Genomic DNA, 23,954 nt, shown 5'->3' on the forward strand with positions numbered 1-23,954 from the left:
TTGAGGACATTCTTTTGCCTGAACGCTCTGGGAGTTTCTGAGTGATACACCAATAAAGGCTTCACTTTGCAATCACCACTAGCATTGGAACACATCAATAGAGTAAGCCTGTCTTTCATAGACTTATGTCCTGGGAGTGCCTTTTCCTCCTGAGTAATGTAGGTCCTGCTTGGTAATTTCTTCAAAAACAGGCCTGTTTCGTCACAATTAAACACTTGTTCAGGTTTCAATCCTTCAGCCTCTATGTACTCCTTGAATTCATGCACATATTTTTCAGCCGCTTTGTGGTCTGAACTGGCAGCCTCACCATGCCTAATCACACTAAGTATACCACTACGATTCTTAAATCTTTCAAACCAACCTTTGCTGGCCTTAAATTCACTCACATCACCACTAGTTGCAGGCAATTTTTTTACCAAATCGTCATGCAACTGCCTAGCCTTTTCACAAATGATTGCTTGAGAGATGCTATCTCCTGCTATCTGTTTGTCATTTATCCACACCAATAACAGTCTCTCAACATTTTCTAACACTTGCGGTCGCTGTTTCGTAATCACAATTGCACCTTTTGCAAGAACAGCTTCCTTGATTGCCGTTTTCTTGCTCACTATAGTAGAGATGGTTGATTGGGGTTTACTATACAACCTGACCAGCTCCGACACACGCACTCCACTTTCGTACTTTGCAATTATCTCTTTCTTCATTTCAACAGTCATTAGCACCCTTGGTCTCGAAGGGTTGGCACTGGGAGCTTTCTTGGGGCCTATGGTGACTTATTTTGCAAAAACAGGCACCAAAAACAGTGATAATATGGATAATATGGAATGTACCGAATGTATCCTTAGATGCGCGCACACTGGCTGGCTTGTAAACACTGGCACACGCGGGGCAGTTCAGGCCACACATGGACATGTCTCATACGAACCACATTGCATACCGGGTTTTGTATCGGGAAGCGAGGCAAATTTTCTGCGATATAGTGCATCGGTTACCGGATTTATCGGATACCGATAGCATCGCGAACCGGGAGTCCACTGTATTTATGGATTTAGAAAGGTATATGATAGAGCAGGTAGGGGAGCAATGTGGCAGATGTTGCAAGTGTATGGAATAAGTAATAAGTTACTAAATGCTTTAAAGAGTTTTTATGAGGACAGTGAGGCTCAGGTTAGGGTGTGTAGGAGAGAGGGAGATTACTTACCAGTAGAAGTAGGCCTTAGACAGGGATGTGTAATGTCACCATGGTTGTTTAACATATTTATAGATGTAGTAAAAGAAGTAAATGTGAGGGTGTTGGGGAGAGGGGTGGGATTAAATTATGAGGAATCAAATGCAAAATGAGAGTTGACACCGTTACTTTTTCCTGATGATACTGTACTTCTGGGAGATTCTAAAGAGAAGTTGCAAAGGTTAGTGGATGAGTTTGGAAGGATGTGTTAAGAAAGTTGAGAGTGAACACAGATATGAGTAAGGTGATGAGGGTATCGAACGAGCTAGATAAAGAAGAATTGATTATCACATTGGAGGGAGGGAGTATGGAAGAAGTGAATGTGTTCAGATATTTGGGAGTAGATTTGTCAGCAGATGGTTTTATGAAGGACAAGGTTAACCACAGAACTGTTGAAAGAGAAAGGGTGAGTGGTGCACTGAGATATTTGTGGGAGACCAAACAAACGTTACCCATGGATGCAAAGAAGAGATTGTATGAGAGTATAGTAGTACCAACACTATTATGTGGGTGTGAAGCATGGGTTGTGAATGCTGCAGCAAGGAGGAGGCTAGAGGCAGTGGAGGTGTCATGTCTAAGGGCAATGTGTGGCATAAACATTATGCAGAGAATTCATAGTGTAGAAATTAGGTGTGTGGAGTTACTAGAAGTATTGTTTAGAGGGCTGAAGAGGGGTTATTGAGGTGGTTTGGTCATTTAGAGAGGCTGGAGCAAAACAGGCTGACTTGGAGGGTGTATAAATCTGTAGTGGAGGGAAGGAAGGGTAGGGGGTGTCCTAAGAAAGGATGGAAGGAGGGGGTAAAAGAGGTTTTTGTGTGCAATAGGCCTGGACATGCAGTAGACATGTGCGAGCACGTTGAATGGTTTTTGGGACCTGACAAGCTGTCAGAGTGTGAGCAGGGTAATATTTTGTGAAGGGATTCAGGGAAACCAGCTAGCTGGACTCGAGTCCTGGAGGTGAGAAGTACAATGCCTGCACTTTAAAGGAGGGGTTTGGGATACTGGCTGTTTGGAGTGACATCTAAACTGTCATATCTGGGCACCTCTGCAAAGAGAGTGATATTGAGTGAATGATGGTGAGAGTGTTTCTTGTTTAGGTCACCCTGCTTTGGTGGGAGATGGCTATTATGTTGAAAAAAAAAAAGAATGATGTTAAGTGTGTTTTCTTCTCTCAGTCATTCTGAGCTAAAAAAAATGTATGTATAACATTTACACTGAAATGTTTGTAAAGTTCCCAAATATTAACAACCACTTCTGGCTGTGAAGGACTGTCTGCCCTTCTCAGCCCAGGACCGCCTGCCCCTCTCAGCCCAGGACTGTCTGCCCCTCTCAGCCCAGGACTGTCTGCCCCTCTCAGCCCAGGACTGTCTGCCCCTCTCAGCCCAGGACCATCTGCCCCCTCTCAGCCCATGACTGTCTACCCCCTCTCAGCCCAGGATCATCTGCCCCTCTCAGCCTATGACTGTCTACCCCTCTCAGCCCAGGACCATCTGGCCCTCTCAGCCCAGGACCATCAGGCCCTCTCAGCCCAGGACCATCTGGCCCTCTCAGCCCAGGACCATCTGGCCCTCTCAGCCCAGGACCATCTGGCCCTCTCAGCCCAGGACCATCTGGCCCTCTCAGCCCAAGACAGTCTGCCTCTCTCAGCCCAGGACCATCTGTCCCTCTCAGCCCAGGACCATCTGCCTCTCTCAGCCCAGGACCATCTGCCCCTCTCAGCCCAGGATTGTCTGCCCCTCTCAGCCCAGGACTTCTGCCCCTCTCATCACAGGACCATCTGCCCCTCTCAGCCCAGGACTGTCTGCCCCTCTCAGCCCAAGACTGTCTGTGTGATGTAGTGCTTGTGAGGTCACTAAGGGAGACTTAACCAGTAAATTGTCACACACCTTGCCTTGGCAAATAGCTGTCAGCCAAGCCTCATGGCTTAAGTCTCAGGTCTTATGTTCTTGACTAGCATCAGGTCCTAAAATGCGTGGTGTACTCCTCATAAGGGAGGGGGAGGGTGCTTTAAGGACCATATAAGCTCAAGGAAAAAGCTAGAGAGCGAGATTCTGGCAGAGTTGCTGCCTGTGGGCAGAGAGCTTGGAGAAGGCTGCTGGAGAGTCTCTGGAGGAGACTGTTGGGGACACTGGGCAGAGTACTGGCTTGGAGCAGTGCTTATGCTGTGTAGGTCTTGGGACCTGTGGCTAGTGTATAACTGAGTTCCTGTGGTGAACTTTCCTCTGAACAAGATTGTAAGTTACATTCTGTTTCATCAAGTTAATGAGAGTCATACCTACCTACCTACCTACCTCCTTTCCCTCTCACTTCTATCTCCCTCCTATTCCCTCCCTTTTCTCCCATATTCCCCCAGTTATCAGTTCATTCCTTACCCCCCTCTATATGACATCTGCCCCTCTCAGCCTAGGGCCATCTGCCCCCCTCAGCCCAGGACTGTCTGCCACTCTTGGCCCAGGACCATCTGCCCCTCTCAGCCCAGGACTGTCTGCCCCTCTCAGCCCAGAACCATCTGCTTCTCTCAGCCCAGGATTGTCTGCTCCTCTCAGCTCAGGACCGTATACTCCTCTCAGCGTAAAGATAGCCAGTTTGGTAAACACTTGGTACATTCAGCCATGACATCCACCACAAGTATTTCATCAAACATGACCTACTGTGGTAATGCAGTTTCCTAAGCTCTCTAATTAAATATTTTTAAACAGCATTTTCTTTACTGTGCAATCCAATTTTGTGTTGCGTATATTGTGGAGCACTAAATCCTCCCCACACATACTCACTCAAATGATATAAAAAATATGAAACAATAATGTTAGCCTTCATCAGTCTAAGACAACAATGTCTACTATTTCAGCTCATGCACATTCTTCTTCACGCTCTTACAAAACTATAAACTTTTCCATACAAATAAAAACTCTATAAACTCCCACACAAATAAAACTGTACAGTAGAACTCTGCTTAACAACCACTTAGATAGGGGGGAAGGAATGGTTCGTTACGAGAGAAAAAACATTTTCCCACTAAAGTCAATGTTTTAACCCGAGAAGGGAACCGAGAGAACAATATTCCATGTGCAATTCCTATTAATTTTTCAATGATGAAATAAAAATGGTTTATGTACTCAACAAAGATGGGCTTATTTTTCAGTAGAGGCATAGTGGTGCTATACATAACACAAAAGCATGAACAATTAAGAGAGAAGCTATGTCATATTACACACTGTACCTCCTGACATTCCTCCTATCCTTCAACAGTCATGAGTATATTGTTTAGTAGAGGCAGTATTAGAATGTGGGGCAGAAGTTTATGGTTATAGGAGGGTGGGTGCAGGAGGAAAGAGGAGTGATTGGTGGAATGATGAAGTAAAGGGTGTGATAAAAGAGAAAAAGGTAGCTTATGAGAGGTTTATACAAAGCAGAAGTGTTATAAGAAGAGTAGAATATATGGAGAATAAAGGAAAGGTGAAGAGAGTGGTGAGAAAGTGCAAAAGGAGAGCAGATGATAGAGTGTGAGAGGCACTGTCAAAAAATTTTAATGAAAATAAAAAAAAAAATTTGGAGTTGAACAAGTTAAGAAAGCCTAGGTAACAAATGAGTAGGGGAGTTAGAGGATATGGAGATGGAGGTATTGGGAAGATGGCGAGAATATTTTGAGGAGCTTTTAAATGTCAACGAAGAAAGGGAAGCGGTAATTTCATGCACTGGCCAGGGAGGTATACCATCTTGTAGGAGTGAAGAAGAGCAGGATGTGAGTGTGGGGGAGGTGCACGAGGCATTACGTAGAATGAAAGGGGTAAAGCAGCTGGAACTGATGGGATCATGACAGAAATGTTAAAAGCAGGGGGGGATATAGTGTTGGAGTGGTTGGTATTTTTGTTTGATAAATGTATGAAAGAGGGGAAGGTACCTAGGGATTGGCAGAGAGCATGCATAGTCCCTTTATATAAAGGGAAGGGGACAAAAGAGATTGTAAAAATTATAGAGGAATAAGTTTACTGAGTATACCAGGAAAAGTGTACGGTGGGGTTATTATTGAAAGAATTAAAGATAAGACAGAATGTAGGACTGCGGATGAGCAAGGAGGTTTCAGAGTGGGTAGGGGATGTGTAGATTGTGTTTACATTGAAGCATATATATGAACAGTATTTAGATAAAGGTAGGGAAGTTTTTATTACATTTATGAATTTAGAAAAGGCATATGAGAGAGTGGATAGGGGAGCAATGTGGCAGATGTTACAAGTATATGGAATAGGTGGTAAGTTACTAAATGCTGTAAAGAGTTTTTATGAGGATAGTGAGGCTCAGGTTAGGGTGTGTAGGAGAGAGGGAGACTATTTCCTGGTAAAAGTAGGTCTTAGACAGGGATGTGTAATGTCACCATGGTTGTTTAATATATTTATAGATGGGGTTGTAAAAGAAGTAAATGCTAGTGTGTTAAGGAGAGGGGTGGGATTAAATTATGGAGAATTACATACAAAATGGGAAATGACACAGTTACTTTTTGCTGATGATACTGTGCTTATGAGAGATTCTAAAGAAAAATTGCAAAGGTTAGTGGACGAGTTTGGGAATGTGTGTAAAGGTAGAAAGTTGAAAGTGAACATAGAAAAGAGTAAGGTGATGAGGGTATCAAATGATTTAGATAAAGAAAAACTGCATATCAAATTGGGGAGAAGTATGGATGAAGTGAATGTTTTCAGATATTTGGGAGTTGACGTGTCAGCAGATGGATTTATGAAGGATGAGGTTAATCATAGAACTGATGAAGGAAAAAAGGCGAGTGGTGCGTTGAGGTATATGTGGAGACAAAAAACGTTATCTATGGAGGCAAAGAAGGGAATGTATGAAAGTATAGTAGTACCCACACTCTTATATGGTTGTGAAGCTTGGGTCATAAATGCCGCAGCAAGGAGGTGGTTGGAGGCAGTGGAGATGTCCTGTCAAAGGGCAATGTGTGGCATGAATATTATGCAGAAAATTCGGAGTGTGGAAATTAGGAGAAGGTGTGGAGTTAATAAAAGTATTAGTCAGAGGACTGAAGAAGGGTTGTTGAGGTGGTTTGGTCATTTAGAGAGAATGGATCAAGTAGAATGACATGGAGAGCATATAAATCTGTAGGCAAAGGAAAGCGGGGTAGGGGTCGTCCTCGAAAAGGTTGGAGGGAGGGGGTAAAGGAGGTTTTGTGGGCGAGGGGCTTGGACTTCCAGCAAGTGTGCACGAGCGTGTTAGATAGGAGTGAATGGAGACGAATGGTATTTGGGACCTGACGAGCTGTTGGAGTGTGAGCAGGGTAATATTTAGTGAAGGGATTCAGTGGAACAGGTTATTTTTATATAGCCGGACTTGAGTCCTGGAAATGGGAAGTATAATGCCTGCACTCTAAAGGAGGGGTTTGGGATATTGGCAGTTTGGAGGGATATGTTGTGTATCTTTATATGTATATACTACTTCTAAACTGTTGTATTCTGAGCACCTCTGCAAAAACAGTGATTATGTGTGAGTGAGGTGAAAGTGTTGAATGATGATGAAAGTATTTTCTTTTTGGGGATTTTCTTTCTTTTTCGGGTCACCCTGCCTCAGTGGGAGACGACCGAATTGTTGAAAAAAAAAAAAAAAAGTCCTTACGGCATCACAGCATTTCAGCCCAACAATAGTGAACAGGCTAGGGGCTGTTATAACTCTTCATTTCAACAATAACAAAAACACGATGTAATACTTCTCTTAATATTTTTATAATTTTTCAGTTTTTGTTTTGTTATGCATATGTGGAATGTGGGAGTACAAGACCTCTGATATATCTTAACTATGCTTCTACTAAACAATGGGTCCAGCTCTGGTGAAGGGAAGAAGTGGTAGCAGGTACAGAATGTAATATGACATCACTTCTCTCTCAGACATGATTGGACCCTCTCTCTCTCTCTCTTCAAGGATGAAACAATCATATATGTTCTATTATACAATAAACATCATTCCCATTTTCCTCACATTTTAACTGATGATGCAGAAGATATGAAAATAGTATGTTGACTGCCGATGAAGGAAACAACTGATTTAGTCCCATCTGTAGCAACTTGTGAAGTAATACTCAATATATTTATATTATTGTTATTATTACATTCGTGGAGGGAGATGGTAGGCATTCAGGTTTGATCCAAGGAAGATGACGATAGCAAGTTTGATTCCTTGTATTGACAACCCCTCACTAGCATCAGGAACCTCCCTTGAGGGATTAATATATTTATAAACATTATTTTAGTGTTTTAAGAGCAGAAGTGGTAGTAGAGGGTGGAGGTCATTGTATGATTTGTTGGTGGTCATTAAGCAGAAGTGTCCTAGATTTGTCAGTCACTCAAAATTATGTTATGTGAATTCTCATTCAGTGGGGATCACTGCACTACAAAATATTATTTATTCAGAGATCAATTGAGTCACTGCCTGACATTGCATAAAATGTGCCAAAATATAATACTGTAACCTATTAATCAATTGCGTGTTAATTCAATTACTGCTAAACCACTACTACCTCTGCTGAAATATAATAAACAATGTTCAATTCGAACTAACTACGATATATATGCCAAGTATTAAGTAGTCACCCAGCCTCGGTGGGAGACGGCCAACTTTTTGAAAAAAAAAAAAAAATTAAGTAGTCTGTTAAGAATTAGGTCAAGTCTGCCCGAAATGTCCCAGCATGATAGTGGCTTTCTTTGTACAGTGGTCCCTCGATAAACGTAGGGCTCGAGAGTTGTAGATTTCGGAAATCATGGCAATATTTTCGTATAAACATGGGCTCGCTAATCGTAGATTGACTCGCGAATAGTAGGTTGTCCGGGACGCGTACGCACGGTGTGAGCCGGGGCAACCTCCCTACCCAGCCAGTCTGGCATTGTTTACCAGTGAGTGAAGGTCCCCTCATGTGCTCCTACGAAATATTTCATAATATTCCGCTCATTTTAGTTCTTGCAAGTACTAGTGGGCTAGTGCAAAGATGAGTAGTGGGGGGGTTGAAGAGGGTTGGAATAGTTTTAAAAATGCAGTATTAGAATGTGGGGCAGAAGTTTGTGGTTATAGGAGGGTGGGGGCAGGAGGAAAGAGGAGTGATTGGTGGAATGATGAAGTTAAGGGTGTGATAAAAGAGAAAAAGGTAGCTTATGAGAGGTTTTTACAAAGCAGAAGTGTTATAAGAAGAGCAGAGTATATGGAGAGTAAAAGAAAGGTAAAGAGAATGGTGAGAGAGTGCAAAAAGGAGAGCAGATGATAGAGTGGGAGAGGCACTGTCAAGAAATTTTAAAGAAAATAAGAAAAAATTTTGGAGTGAGTTAAACAAGTTAAGAAAGCCTAGGGAAAGTATGGATTTGTCAGTTAAAAACAGAGTAGGGGAGTTAGTAGATGGGGAGATGGAGGTATTAGGTAGATGGCGAGAATATTTTGAGGAACTTTTAAATGTTAAGGAAGAAAGAGAGGCAGTAATTTCTTGCACTGGTCAGGGAGGTATACCATCTTTTAGGAGTGAAGAAGAGCAGAATGTAAGTGTGGGGGAGGTACGTGAGGCATTACGTAGAATGAAAGGGGGTAAAGCAGCTGGAACTGATGGGATCATGACATAAATGTTAAAAGCAGGGGGAGATATAGTGTTGGAGTGGTTGGTACTTTTGTTTAATAAATGTATGAAAGAGGGGAAGGTACCTAGGGATTGGCGGAGAGCATGTATAGTCCCTTTATATAAAGGGAAAGGGGACAGAGAATGTAAAAATTATAGAGGAATAAGTTTACTGAGTATACCAGGAAAAGTGTACAGTAGGGTTATAATTGAAAGAATTAGAGGTAAGACAGAATGTAGGATTGCGGATGAGCAAGGAAGTTTCAGAGTGGGTAGGGGATATGTAGATCAAGTGTTTACATTGAAGCATATATGTGAACAGTATTTAGATAAAGGTAGGGAAGTTTTTGTTGCATTTATGGATTTAGAAAAGGCATATGATAGAGTGGATAGAGGAGCAATGTGGCAGATGTTGCAAGTATATGGAATAGGTGGTAAGTTATTAAATGCTGTAAAAGAGTTTTTATGAGGATAGTGAGGCTCAGGTTAAAGTGTGTAGAAGAGAGGGAGACTACTTCCCGGTAAAAGTAGGTCTTAGACAGGGATGTGTAATGTCACCATGGTTGTTTAATATATTTATAGATGGGGTTGTAAAGGAAGTAAATGCTAGGGTGTTCGGGAGAGGGGTGGGATTAAATTTTGGGGAATCAAATTCAAAATGGGAATTGACACAGTTACTTTTTGCTGATGATACTGTGCTTATGGGAGATTCTAAAGAAAAATTGCAAAGGTTAGTGGATGAGTTTGGGAATGTGTGTAAAGGTAGAAAGTTGAAAGTGAACATAGAAAAGAGTAAGGTGATGAGGGTATCAAATGATTTAGATAAAGAAAAATTGGATATCAAATTGGGGAGGAGGAGTATGGAAGAAGTGAATGTTTTCAGATACTTGGGAGTTGACATGTCGGCGGATGGATTTATGAAGGATGAGGTTAATCATAGAATTGATGAGGAAAAAAAGGTGAGTGGTGCGTTGAGGTATATGTGGAGTCAAAAAACGTTATCTATGGAGGCAAAGAAGGGAATGTATGAAAGTATAGCAGTACCAACACTCTTATATGGGTGTGAAGCTTGGGTGGTAAATGCAGCAGTGAGGAGACGGTTGGAGGCAGTGGAGATGTCCTGTCTAAGGGCAATGTGTGGTGTAAATATTATGCAGAAAATTCGGAGTGTGGAAATTAGGAGAAGGTGTGGAGTTAATAAAAGCATTAGTCAGAGGGCTGAAGAGGGGTTGTTGAGGTGGTTTGGTCATTTAGAGAGAATGGATCAAAGTAGAATGACATGGAAAGCATATAAAGCTATAGGGGAAGGAAGGCGGGGTAGGGGTCGTCCTCGAAAGGGTTGGAGAGGGGGTAAAGGAGGTTTTGTGGGCAAGGGGCTTGGACTTCCAGCAAACGTGCATGAGTGTGTTAGATAGGAGTGAATGGAGACGAATGGTACTTGGGACTTGACGATCTGTTGGAGTGTGAGCAGGGTAATATTTAGTGAAGGGATTCAGGGAAACCGGTTCTTTTCATATAGTCAGACTTGAGTCCTGGAAATGGGAAGTACAATGCCTGCACTTTAAAGGAGGGGTTAGGGGTATTGGCAGTTTGGAGGAATATGTTGTGTATCTTTATATGTGTATGCTTCTAAACTGTTGTATTCTGAGCACCTCTGCAAAAACAGTGATAATGTGTGAGTGTGGTGAAAGTGTTGAATGATGATGAAAGTATTTTCTTTTTGGGGATTTTCTTTCTTTTTTGGGTCACCCTGCCTCGGTGGGAGACGGCCGACTTGTTGAAAAAAAAAAAAAAAAAAAGTACTAAATAAGCTACCATGGCTCCAAAGAAAGCTCCTAGTGCCAAGCCTTTGGTAAAGAAGGTGAGAAATACGAATGAATTTAAGAAAAACATCATTGAACAATATGAAACTGGCTTAAGTGTGGCCGAACTGGCCAGGATGTATAACAAACCCTATACAATCATATGTTCTATTGTGGCCAAGAAAAAGGAAATCAAGGACGCTGTTGTTGCAAAGGGGGTAAATATGCTGACAAAAATGAGATCACCAGTACTCGAAGAGTTTAAGAAGTTATTATTGGTGTGGATAAACGAGAAACAATTAGCAGGAGATAGTATTATGACGTCGATTATTTGTGAAAAGGCTAGGCAGTTGCACGACGATCTGGTAAAGAAATTGCCAGCAAATAGTGGTGATGTGAGTGAATTTAAGGCCAGCAAAGGTTGGTTTGAGAGATTTAAGAACCGTAGTCTCATACACAGTGTGGTAAGGCATGGTGAGGCTGCCAGTTCGGACCACAAAGCGGCTGAAAAATATGTGCATGAATTCAAGGAGTACATACAGGATGAAGGACTGAAACCTGAACAAGTGTTCAATTGTGACAAAACAGGCCTCTTTTGGAAGAAAATGCCAAAGAGGACCTACATTACACAGGAGGAAAAGGCACTGCCAGGACACAAGCCTATGAAAGACAGGCTGACGCTCATGTTCTGTGCTAATGCTAGTGGGGATTTCAAAGTGAAGCCGTTACTAGTGTACCATTCTGAAAATCCCAGAGTGTTCAGGAAAAACAATGTTATGAAGAGTAAATTGTGTGTTTTGTAAATCTAATAGTAAGGCATGGGTCACGAGGGAAATTTTCGTCGAGTGGTTCAATGAAGTGTTTGGCCCTAGTGTGAAGAATTATCTCCTGGAATAGAAATTGGATCTCAAGTGCCTCCTAGTAATGGACAACGCACCTGCTCATCCTCCAAACTTGGATGACCTAATTTTCGAGGAGTTTGGGTTCATCACAGTAAAGTTCGTGCCCCCAAATACCACTCCTCTCCTCCAGCCCATGGACCAGCAGGTCATTGCAAACTTTAAAAAACTACACCAAAGCAATGTTTCACAGGTGCTTGAATGTGACGTCAGACACTCACTTGACCCTAAGAGATTTTTGGAGAGAACACTTCAGCATCCTATATTGCATAAGCCTTATAGGTATGGCTTGGGAGGGAGTGACTACCAGGACTTTGAACTCTGCTTGGAGAAAATTGTGGCCAGATTGTGTCGACAAGAGGGATTTTGAAGGGTTTGGGGCTGACCCTGATGAGCCTATGTCTGTTGTTAAATCTATTGTGGCACTGGGGAGTTCCATGGGGTTGGATGTGAGTTTGGAGGATGTGGAAGAGTTGGTGGAAGACCACAACGAAGAGGTCACCACTGAGGAGCTGCAAGAGCTTCAGCAGGAAGAGCAACAGATCGCAGCTCAGAATCTTGCTGCAGAGGAGGAGGAAGAGAGATGGAAGAAGGTGCCTTCTTCAGAAATTAAGGAGATTTTTGAAATGTGAGGCAAGACGGAAAGATTTATGGAGAAACATCACCCTGACAAGGCTGTTGCAAGCCATGTTGGCAACATGTAGTGACAAAGTCTTGGGCCATTTTAGGGAAGTGTTAAAGAGACGCCGGAAACGGAGCTCTCTGAACAGTTATTTTGCGAGACAGGACTCCAATGACTCTCAAGCTGGTCCTAGTGGAATTAAGAAACAGAGAAGAGAAGTAACCCCAGAAAAGCAATTGGTACCTGAGGTGTTGCTGGAAGGGGATTCCCCTTCCAAACTGTAAATAATCCAATCTCTCTCCTCCTCCAGTCACTAAGAAGAATCTCCAATAAAGGTAAGTGTTATGCCGTTAGTGTTTCATTCATCATGTCCCATTGTATTGTTTATGTACTACATCTATATTTCATGTAAAAAATTTTTTTGTTTTAATACTTCTAGGTGCCAGGAATGGATTAATTGTATTTACATTATTTCTTATGGGGAAAATTGATTCGAAAATCGTAGATTTCGATAATAGTAGCTCCTCCAGGAATGGGTTAAATAAGATAAATGAGGGACCACTGTACTTAGCAAATCAAAATTGTAATTAACACACTGTAAACTATGCAAAGAAATAAAATCCTTATCCTTATTCCTTATTAAGAATGAATTTAATATCTGATCTTTGGTAAATAATGCCTTAATGAAAACACTTTGCGCAAGTAAAAATATATATATATATATATATAAAAAAAAAAAAAAATTACAGTATTTTAAAATTTTATTTTTAATAATATTTTTTTACAGACATCCATACTACACTATTTTAACATATTTTTTACCATTATTAAGATGTTGAGTTCGCTCTTAATAGGGGCAATACCTTAATTGGAAATTGGTGATGTCACTGATTTGTCTTCACTTAATAGTATAAGGCTACACCAGATATATGATAAAGCAGAATTAAGTACTTGGTATTTAAGTATTGTACACTAAAGTAACTAAAGTAAAAAAAATTAAGAAGAAAAACAAGTAATACTGAGAATTTTCATAAAACTAAAACCAATAAAAATAATGATGCATAGCCTACTTCCAGAGCAACAGCAAGGTGCTGTTTTCTTTCCTGCAGCTGTAGCTTAGCGATGGTGAGCTCTGCCCGCTGACGCAACAGTCGTTCCCTCACTGCCAGAGCCTCTGCATGCACAATAACATAATGATAAAATAATATTCTATTATGTCAATATATGACATTGTTATTCATGCTTCTGCAGGCATGCACAATGAAATCAAATACAGTGGTACCCCGAGTTGCATACAGCTCCCAACTCGAACAATTATGTAAGTGTATTATTGTAAGTGCTTTTGTAAGTGTATTTTTGTAAGTGCTTTTGTAAGTGTATTTACATTATTCCTTGTGGGAACAAATTCGTTCGGTAACGGCACTCGAACAGCCTTTTGGAACGAATTATGGCCGAAACTTGGGGAACCACTGTATATACATATGTGTGTGTGTGCGCGCAACTCTCATATCACGCAAACATGCACATGAAAATGAAACGTCTACACATGTGAATCACTCATATCATTCAGACGTGCACATAAAAATCAATCAAGTACACCTGTTCAACTCCTGTTTCACACACTGTTCAAAAAGAGTCCTTTATATCAAGGGCAGACTCAAAATGGAGGTCAATACTGTACAAGAAACAGAGTTACTTTCTTATTATTAATAGATGAGAGCACATGTTTGTTGTAGGAACTGGCCGCTAGACTCTGTTACCTATAGACCCAATTTAGGATCTATCCCTGTATACATTATTAGTATCTCTCTATAGCAGAATGGAAGATGCAAATTTTCTACAGTGAACTGACCACTTCAAAAGGGCCAAGATGGAATTATCTCTTATAACCCCCCCCCCCCAAAAAAAGGCTAAAAAAATTTAATTTTTGTCATAAGATGAACGAGAAGCCAGACTGCCAATTTCTGGTCCAATCTCAGAAACATTTGTGGGATGAGCGAGGAGTGGTATGCGCAGGAGGAGTTTTTAGTACCCACCCCTGGTGCTACAGTCACCCTTGTGAGAGCTATGATCCATTATTTTATTATTACATTACACTAATATTAAACACCCCTATTTCTTCTACAGAGATGTATCTACTCAGAATACATTTCTACAATACTGCAGTTGTAGAACAAGCTGGAGTGTGTATGCAAGAAACGAGTTTTGTTATTAAAAATGCTGTGAAGTGGCTGAGGATAAACATCAAGCCAGTACGTACAATACTATACCATACATTACATTATTACACATTCCCATGTCTTCTACATAGAAATATCTACTTTGGTTATAATTCTACAATAATTTTTACGTTGCCGACTGATAAGAACTATAATAAAGAGTAAGAACGAGAAGACAAGAAAGATACCAAGTGTTTTAAAAAGAAATTGTAAGATGAATGATAGCACAATACGACATTTGTCTTGCCAACCTGTTATCTGTTCGAGGTTCTGAGATTTATCTTCCCCACAGCTCGGTCTCAGACCAAACCTCCTAGGATGGAAAGGAAATATTATAGTATTAAGAACCAGTAAGAAGCTGTTTGGAGTGACATCTAAACTGTCGTATCTGGGTGCCTCTGCAAACACACTGATTATGTGTGAATGATGGCGAGTGTTGAATGATGGTGAAAGTGTTTCTTTCTTTTTTGTGTCACCTTGCCTCGGTGGGAGACATACTGACTATAAGTAGAAGTCTGTAAGATTTACCTGTCATCTTGTGCATTTATGAGACAGAAAGAAAAGATCAGCAATCTAAAAGAACAAAAAAGCACAATACCATGACTGGAACAATACATACACAAATAACCAGCACATAGGAGAAAGAAATTCATGATGACATTTCGTTCCAACTTGCACCATTCACTAGTCACACACTAACACATTATATATACACTGGCTCCTCTACCTTCGTGTGTTAGTGTGTGACTAGTTAATAATCCAAGTTGGACTGAAGCATTTTCATAAATTTCTTTCTCCTATGTGTGGGTCATTTGTGTATCAGCACTCTAACAGTGCACAAAATATTTAGCAGGTTTCCGCTTCACACTTATTTAACATAACAATAGTACCTGCCAGGAGGCTGCCATTCCCCAGTCTACTACCTATAGCTATATTTACTGAAATATAATTTCCTCATGCTTTTATAATAATCAGTAAGTAATTTCCTCAAATTATTCTATCCCATATTACATTTAAAATTATATATATCACCTGAAAGAGGAAATACAGTACGATGTGTCCACGAATAACTTAACCTAGAATTCACCAGTGTAATACAAAAATGTACTACAATGTATATTAAGTTATGATTTCATATACCCATATCTTTGAAGGTGATATTTCTTTCAGACCAATCTGAAACATTTTCCAACATACAGTACTTGAAATTTTAGGTACAATATGCTATAGTGTATAGAAATGCACATTATCATAAATTTTTATCTCTCCATATACTCCACACTCCTCATACCACTTCTGCTTTGTAACTTGGCTAACTTTTTCTCCCTTTACCTATATCCACAAAATTCTGCTGCACACTCGAACACTGTATTTTTATACCTAGCCCATACCTCTTACCTACCTACTTACTTACCTACTAACGATGTATCGGATACCCGCATCCGCATCTGCAGAACATCCGCACAAGTTTTTACATTCGCATTCACATTTTACTGTAAACAGATATCCGCATGTACATCTGCATTCAAATCCGCGGAACATCTGCACAATTTCTTACATCCGCATCAACAGAACATCCGCAAAATAAGTAGATATTTGCATCTACGGATATCTAAATTTTTACATCCAATACAGCTCTATTACCTACTACACCCTCTACAACAGTTTCTTCCACTTCTTTTCATGGTGGAGTTTTTTTTTTTTTTTAACACATCAGCTGTTTCCCACTGAGGGAGGGTGACCCAAAAAGATAGAAAAACCCAAAAAGAAAGAAAAAACTTTCATCATCATTGAACACTTTTACCATCACCCATACATAATCACTGTCTTTGCAGAAGTGCTCAGATAAGACAGCTTGGATGTCCCTCCAAACTGCCAATATCCTAAACCCTTCCTTTAAAGTGCAAGCACTGTATTCCCCATTTCCAAGACTCAAGTCTGGCTAACTGATTTCCCTGAATCCCTTCACAAAATATTACCCTGCTCACTCTCCAACAACTCGTCAGGTCCCAAAAACCATTCGTCTCCATTCACTCCTATCTAGCATGCTCACGCATGCTTGCTGGAAGCTCAAGCTCCTCGCCCGCAAAACCTCCTTTACCCCCTCCCTCCAACCTTTTCGGTGATGACCCCCTAACCCAACTTCCTTACCCTACAGATTTATACGCTCTCCAAAGTCATTCTAGTTTGTACCTTTCTCTCTAAATGACCAAACCACCTCAACAGCTCCTTTTCAGCCTTCTGCTTAGTACTTTTAGTAATTCCACACCTCCTCCTAATTTCCACAATACGAATTCTCTGCATAACATTTACACCACACATTTCCCTTACACATGACATCTCCCCTGCCTCCAGCCGCCTCCTCGCTGCAGCACTTACAACCCATGCTTCACACCTATATAAGAGCAATGGTACTGCTATACTCTCACACATTCCCTTTTTTACCTCCGTGGATAACGTTGTTGGTCTCCACAGATACCTCAACACACCACTCACCTTTTTTCCTTCAATTCTATGGTTAACCTTAACCTTCATAAACCCATCTGCCGGCAAGTCAACTCCCAAATACACCTACCATCTGACTTACGACTGAGTTCGGTTCCGAGAAACTGACCGTAAGTCGAAATGGACGTAAGTCGAACTTTACTACTAAATATTAACATAACATTTTTGTAATGACTTTATTTTATTGTTTTATTTTGGTATTTCATGTTTTACTTTACTTTTTATGCTGTTAGTACTGTATTTTATACTGTAAGGTTTAGGATAAACTGTGTACAACACAAACACTTGTTTATTTCCCAGAAATTTGGCATAAAAAACACGGTCATAAGTCGAGTCGTCGTATGTCGAGCAGGTCGTAAGTCGGATGGTAGGTGTACTATCTGAAAACATTCACTTCTTCCATACACACTCCCTCTAATGTGATATTCAATTTTTCTTTATCTAAATCATTTGATGCCCTCATCACCTTACTCTTATCTATGTTCACTTTCAACTTTTTACCTTTACACATAAAAATTCCATTTTTCCTAGATAATGGAACATGAGTTATAAGTACCATCACAGAAATCACTTGTGAAACATGAGACAGAGTGAAACAGGCAGTATAAAGAAATAGTTACCAGTAGATAATAGATAAAATGTAACTGGAAGAAGGAAATGTGCAGCCTACATTAATAATTTTGCAACTTAATCCCCAAAACACTAACACATCTATGATTTCAATTACTCTCAAGATCCTTAGTGAATTGTGCCTTTCATCATGTGATCTCACAGCCGGGTCCCTAGAACTATCATTTTGTTTTAATTGCTTTTAAGGGACCAAAAGGTTAACATACCTGGGGCAGTTTTCAATGAAAACATTGTAACTGATTTTTTTTTTTTTTATTAACACATCGACCATTTCTCGAAAAATTTTCATCATCATTCACTGCACTGTCTTGCCAGAGGCATGCCTACACTACAGTTATAAAACTGCAACATTAACACCCCACAAATATAATAACTCTTGTATATTATATTTGTGGAGAAATAAAAATAGGTATATAGGGCATACATGAATCATGTGGTTGGTGCCTGTGGGAGTGTAACAGTCCTGGAAACGAGGCCTCATCTGGCCATTTGTTAGGAGGACCTACCAGGTCATCTTACTAAGTGGAAGGGTGGAATCTAAAGAAAATGGCAAATTACTCAAATTGTGTTTTTTCAGTAGTCACAAAAATACACTGCTTTACACGGAGTGGATTTATGAATATAGAGTAATATACATCTCACTATTAGTGTGATGCTCATGTCCTTCTGGCAACATAGCTGTTGAATAAATAATGGCAAATGTTTCTTCTTTTGAGTCACCCTACCTTGATAGCAAATGAGTGATGTAGTAAAGAAAAAAATATACAATATTGCATGGAAGCATAAGATGAAGGCCAAGAACAAAGGGAACCAGACATTACCTGGACTTACCTCTACGCCTGCTGAGGTGCTGAGGATCATGGTTTGTAGAAGCCCTCAGCCCCAGCTGTTCACAGGTGAGACAAAGCCAACATGGAGGGGGGTCAGCATCTCCTAAATCAACACACTGTCCATGGTAGATAACACCACAGCCATCACACTGAACATCTGCACCTATGTGAAAAATACAATATATATGTTAGATTACATCACAGCCATCACAAAGAATATCTGTGGGCGAGGGGCTTGGACTTCCAGCAAGCGTGCGTGAGCATGTTAGATAGGAGTGAATGGAGACGAATGATACTTGGGACCTGACGATCTGTTGGAGTATGAGCAGGGTAATATTTAGTGAAGGGATTCAGGGAAACCGGTTATTTTCATATAGTCGGACTTGAGTCCTGGAAATGGGAAGTACAATGCCTGCACTTTAAAGGAGGGGTTGGGATATTGGCAGTTTGGAGGGATATGTTGTGTATCTTTATACGTATATGCTTCTAAACTGTTGTATTCTGAGCACCTCTGCAAAAACAGTGATAATGTGTGAGTGTGGTGAAAGTCTTGAATGATGATGAAAGTATTTTCTTTTTGGGGATTTTCTTTCTTTTTTGGGTCACCCTGCCTCGGTGGGAGACGGCCAACTTGTCGAAAAAAAAAAAAATGAGGGGAACAAATAAGTGAATAACAATACAATATAGTACAGTAGCTAAATTATAGTAGAAGTGAACAGTGAAATTATATAATGTTGATACTGACTTAAACTAGAGATGTAATGTATATTTAAAACTAATAGAGGATTGTTAACTAAGTTATGTGCAGAGCATTTCAGACAGACTAAAATTACATGACAGGAAATACCACACTGGCACCAAATATCCATATACTAAGAACAACATATTTTGGTAAAAAAAAAAAGAGGAAAAAATCAAATATCAATCTTACATACTATACAATTAACAGTGACAGAATTGGGAAAATAAGCGCCATATTTTTTTTTCAACACACTGACTGTCTCTCATCAAGGTAGGATGAAAAAAACTTCCACCACCATTCACTCTAATGGTCTTGCCAGCGGCATGCAGATACTACAGTTCAGATGTCCTTCCAAACTGCAACATATCACCACCCCTCCTTCAGAGTGCAGGCACTGTACTTTCCACCTCCAGGACTCAAGTCAGGCAAACTGGTTTCCCTGAATCCCTTTGTAAAATGCTACCCTGCTCACACTCAAACAGCTCATCAAGTCCCAAAAACCATTTATCACCACTCCTGCCTGTCTCTGTATGAAAAAACCATACTACAGGCAGGGTTAGAACCCACAATCAGAAAGTCTAACCCCGCCCGTGGTGTGGTCTGTTTGCAATCGTGTCATTACGATTTTGTGAGTTATGTCTCTGTATGGGCTGAAGTGCATAAATTATGAAACTGAATACACATCTTTCCTCCCTCCACCCTTAACCTCATCTGGTCATTTTCTTTTTACTTTACACAAGACTAAACTGAAAACAAGCTTTTGGATTTCATTCCAAGCATGCTATATACTTTTAGGTAAACAGAGGCAATGGGTGCAGAGAGCCTGGCCATACAGTGACATTTATTAAAGGCTAGGTGAACAGAAAAAGGTGTAGAGAGACATGCCTATACATTGGCATCTATTTTCTACTAGGTGAACAGGGGCAGCAGGAATATAAGATCTGCCTATGACTTATGAAAATCATAACAAGAGTCCTGCCTATTCCCTGAATTGAACTGCTTAAACAATAATAATAATAATAATGACTGAGCTACTAACCTTTTATCTTGCACATGGGGCAGATCTCTTCTGATGGTTGTGATGCTGAAGGAAACTCATCCTCCATAGACTGAGGTGAGGCAGGTTGGGATGGAGGGCAGGTTGTCAGAGGGGAACATGAAGACTGTGTGGGAGAGACTGGACGAGACTGTGGTTGGCACGAAGGCTGGGAGGGTGGTCGTACTTTACGCCGTAATGTGGGAGGAGAGCCTGCACCAGAGGTCAGCCAAGCGCGCCGTTTTCGCCGCTAGAAAGAGAGACTTGGTTATAAAAACTACGCCAATGAAAAAATTACACAAAAGTATTATTAGTATTGCAATCGAGTAGTTTTATTTTATTTCATATTATCAAGATGCTGTCAATATTTTTCAAACTGTGTAGTTACATATTTAGCATGATTCAAATATTGCATATGCTATTTTGCTTTAGGTGTCACTCTGCAATACCTTCACCCACCTTTCCTAAAACTGGGTAACCTAATGATATGAGATTTTATGGTTATAATTTTCCAGAAAATTTTGTTAGCTGAGATACAACATATACCACACATTTTATACTTACTTAATGCAAGTCTAACATTATATCATATGAATGGTGCATCAGCTTTTCTATTTAGGAAGATACTGGTAACTAATGTGGTAATCCTACAGAGTGCCCATGATTTAGGGGTCATCCCAGGAAGGTTGGAGGGAGAGGGATAAAAATGAGTTTTGAATGCTAGGGGCTTGGACATCATATAGGCATGTGTGAGTGCATTAGGAGTGAGAAGAGGCATTTATAAAGGGATTCATGGAACCCGGAAAGCCAGACTTGACCACTGGAGGAGGGAAGTACATTACCTGCACTCTGAAGGTGGGGTGGAAATGCTGAAGCTCAGAGAGCCATCACAACTGTGATGCTAACATGATTTTAATAAGAGTGATTGATGAGTGATGGTGAAAGTGTTTTTCCCCTTTTTTGCTCACTCTAACTTGATGGGAGATGGCAAGTGTTAAAAATACTGTAGATGAATAAAATAGCACAATAATATGACTGGAACAATACATAAATAACTTGCACTTAGGAGACAGAAACTTATGCTGATTCAGTCCAACTTGGACCATTAATTAGTCACACAGTTAAGTGTGAAGAGAAGGGAGCCTGAATATATGTGAGAGGAGGAGGGGGATGAGAGTGTTAGAACTGGAGGAGGGAGTAGTAATATTGTAGTAGTTAGTAGGTGGTGGTGGCAGTGGCAGCAGTGATGGTGGTGGTCTGAGAACAGGAGCACTTTAGGAGAGCTAATGTTCCAGGAGGGAAGGACAAAATCCCTGCAGGGCAAAACCCTCACAAGACAGAACCTGTCTAGGCAGAAGGTAGTAAAGGCAATGAAAATATATTAAAGATGAAAAGGTAGGAAGAGTAGATAAAGATCAGGTCAAGTCAGAAGTGTTCTGAAGTTTGGAGCATTCAACAATGTAATGACAAAGGAAGGCATCTACAGGGACAAAGCCAGGACTAAGATTCATTTTAGGATGTTTCAATAAGACAGCATCTGTGAAAGCTAGGAGGGCTGACAGTTTTGGCAGAGGTCCAGTTAATAGGATGATTATAATCACTGACATGACAGAAAAGAGCATGTTAGAGTTGACAAGCCTAACACTTCTTTGGCGCTCCATAAGTCTGTCAGAAAACGAGTGGCCAGTTTCTCCAAAATGCTAGAGATGACAAGAGGAACAGGAAATGGAGTAGGCTCTGAAAACATCAGTGGTAGGAGAGGTACAAACAAGATTACTACAAAGAGTATTAGCTTGGAGAAAAGAAAGTTTGATATCTAAAGAACAAAGAATGTTGTTAAGATTTAAGAGACCAGATATATAAGGTAGGCAAAGGATAGGAGATTCTGCAGGAGAAGATAGTATGGGAGAGAAAAGAGGTACTTACTGTCTCAGGCTTTTCCCATATAGTATTTGAGAAAATATGAGAATAAGCAGTATGTTTCCTTCTCTCATATCGCTTAGCTAACACCTCATCACATTCTCGTACTGTCAGTAGACCTGAGATGACAAAAAATACACTGTTTAATCAATCTTAACAATAATCAAAGGCCTCCTGCAAATGTGAAAAATGTAAATGAAAACCAAAAGATCAAAGGAATAAGTTAAAATTTCACTAAAGAATTTCTATGATATAAATGATTATTTATGTAAAATCTTAATCAAAACAACTGTAATGAGTTACATTGCATTGCAGTAAGCTTAGTAGTCCATGCTAGACATGTACATACATGCAAGTATATACTCACCTAGCTTATTTATAAATTTATACTGATGCTATTTTTTTTCTTTTTAACACATCAAAAACCGTCTCCCACCGAGGTAGGGTGACCCAAAAGAAACACTTTCACCATCACTTACTCTATCCCTGTTTTGCCAGAGGTGCACTGATACTACAATTCAGATGCCCTCCAAACTGCAACTATCCCCACCCCTCCTTCAAAGTGCAGGTACTATATTCTCCATCTCCAGGACGTAAGTCTGGCTAACCAGTTTCCCAGAGTCCCTTCAAAAAAAAAAAAAAAATTGTTACCTTCCTCACACTCCAACGACTTGTCAAGTACCAAAACCCTTTGCCTCCATTCACTCCTAACATATTCACACATGCTTGCTGGATGTCAAAGCCACCCTCACATATGTGACCTCCTTTACCCCTTCCCTCCAACCATTCCTACTACGACCCGTACCCCACCTTCCCTCAACTATAGATTTACATATCCCCCAGATCTTCTTATTTTTCTCCACCCTCTCTAATGTCCAAACCACCTTAACAAAGCCTTCTCAGTCCTCTGGATAATACTTTTAGTAACTCTACACTTCCTCCTAATATCTAAGTTACAAATTCTCTGCATAATATTTATATCACACACTCCCCTCTACTGCCTCCAGCCTCCTTGCTGCAACATACACAACCCAAGCTACACACCCATATAAGAATGTTAGTACCATTATACTCTCACACATTCCCCACTTTGCCTCCATGGGTAATGTTCTGTTTCGACATATACTTCAATGCACCACCTACCTTTTTTCCCCCTCATCAATTCTATGGTTCACCTATCTTTCATATATCCATCAGCCAACAAATCTAATCCCAAATATTGGAACACATTCTCCACATTCCCTCCTCCTAATCTGATATCCAATCTTTCATATCTAGACTGTTTGTTAACCTCGTTACCTCACTCTTTCTTATGTTCACTTTTAATTTTCTTCTTTTATATACCCTTCCAAATTCATCCACCAACCTTTGCAACTTCTCTTCAGAATCTCCCAAAAGCACAGTCATCGGCATAAAGCAACTATGATAACTACCATTTTGTTTTAGATTCTGCATATTTTGATCCCACACCTCTCCCTGACACTTCTTTTAACAATCCCAAGAATATTTTAAACAATGCATCCCTAAGGCCTACTTTCACTGGAAAATAATCTCCCTCTCTTCTATATACCCTAACTTGAGTCTCACTATCTCATAAAAGTTCTTAAACTGCTTTCAGCAACCTACCACCTATTCCATACATTTATAACATGTGCCACATTGCTCCCTATCCACCCTATCCTATGCCTTTTCTAAATCCATGAATGCAATGAAAACCTTCTTACCTTTATCTAAACATTGTTCCCTTACATGCTTCAGCATAAACACATGGTCTACACATTCCTTACCCTTCTTGAAGCCTCCTTGTTCATCTGTGAACCTGCTTTCCATCTTACCCCTAATTCTTTCAATAACTCTACTATACACATTACCTGGTATACTCAACAGACTTGTTCCCTTATTTCCATCTTAAATCAACTGTTGTGAG

General features: G+C 40.3%; 1 protein-coding gene across 3 annotated transcripts in view; it reads right to left on the reverse strand.

Moving 5' to 3' along the window:
* Positions 1-23,954, reverse strand: part of LOC128685463 (uncharacterized) — an 84,224-nt gene that overhangs the window by 15,379 nt on the left and 44,891 nt on the right. For all 3 annotated transcript variants that reach the window (XM_070082933.1, XM_070082934.1, XM_070082930.1), the window contains 4 exons: positions 22,034-22,146; positions 20,111-20,357; positions 18,331-18,492; positions 13,216-13,319 (listed from right to left, as the gene is read on the reverse strand). In XM_070082933.1, coding sequence (XP_069939034.1) covers positions 13,216-13,319; positions 18,331-18,492; positions 20,111-20,357; positions 22,034-22,146 — 626 coding nt within the window. The remainder of the gene's footprint in view (positions 1-13,215; positions 13,320-18,330; positions 18,493-20,110; positions 20,358-22,033; positions 22,147-23,954) is intronic.

The sequence above is a fragment of the Cherax quadricarinatus genome, chromosome 8, assembly GCF_038502225.1.
Source record: "Cherax quadricarinatus isolate ZL_2023a chromosome 8, ASM3850222v1, whole genome shotgun sequence".
Classification (NCBI taxonomy): domain Eukaryota; kingdom Metazoa; phylum Arthropoda; class Malacostraca; order Decapoda; family Parastacidae; genus Cherax; species Cherax quadricarinatus.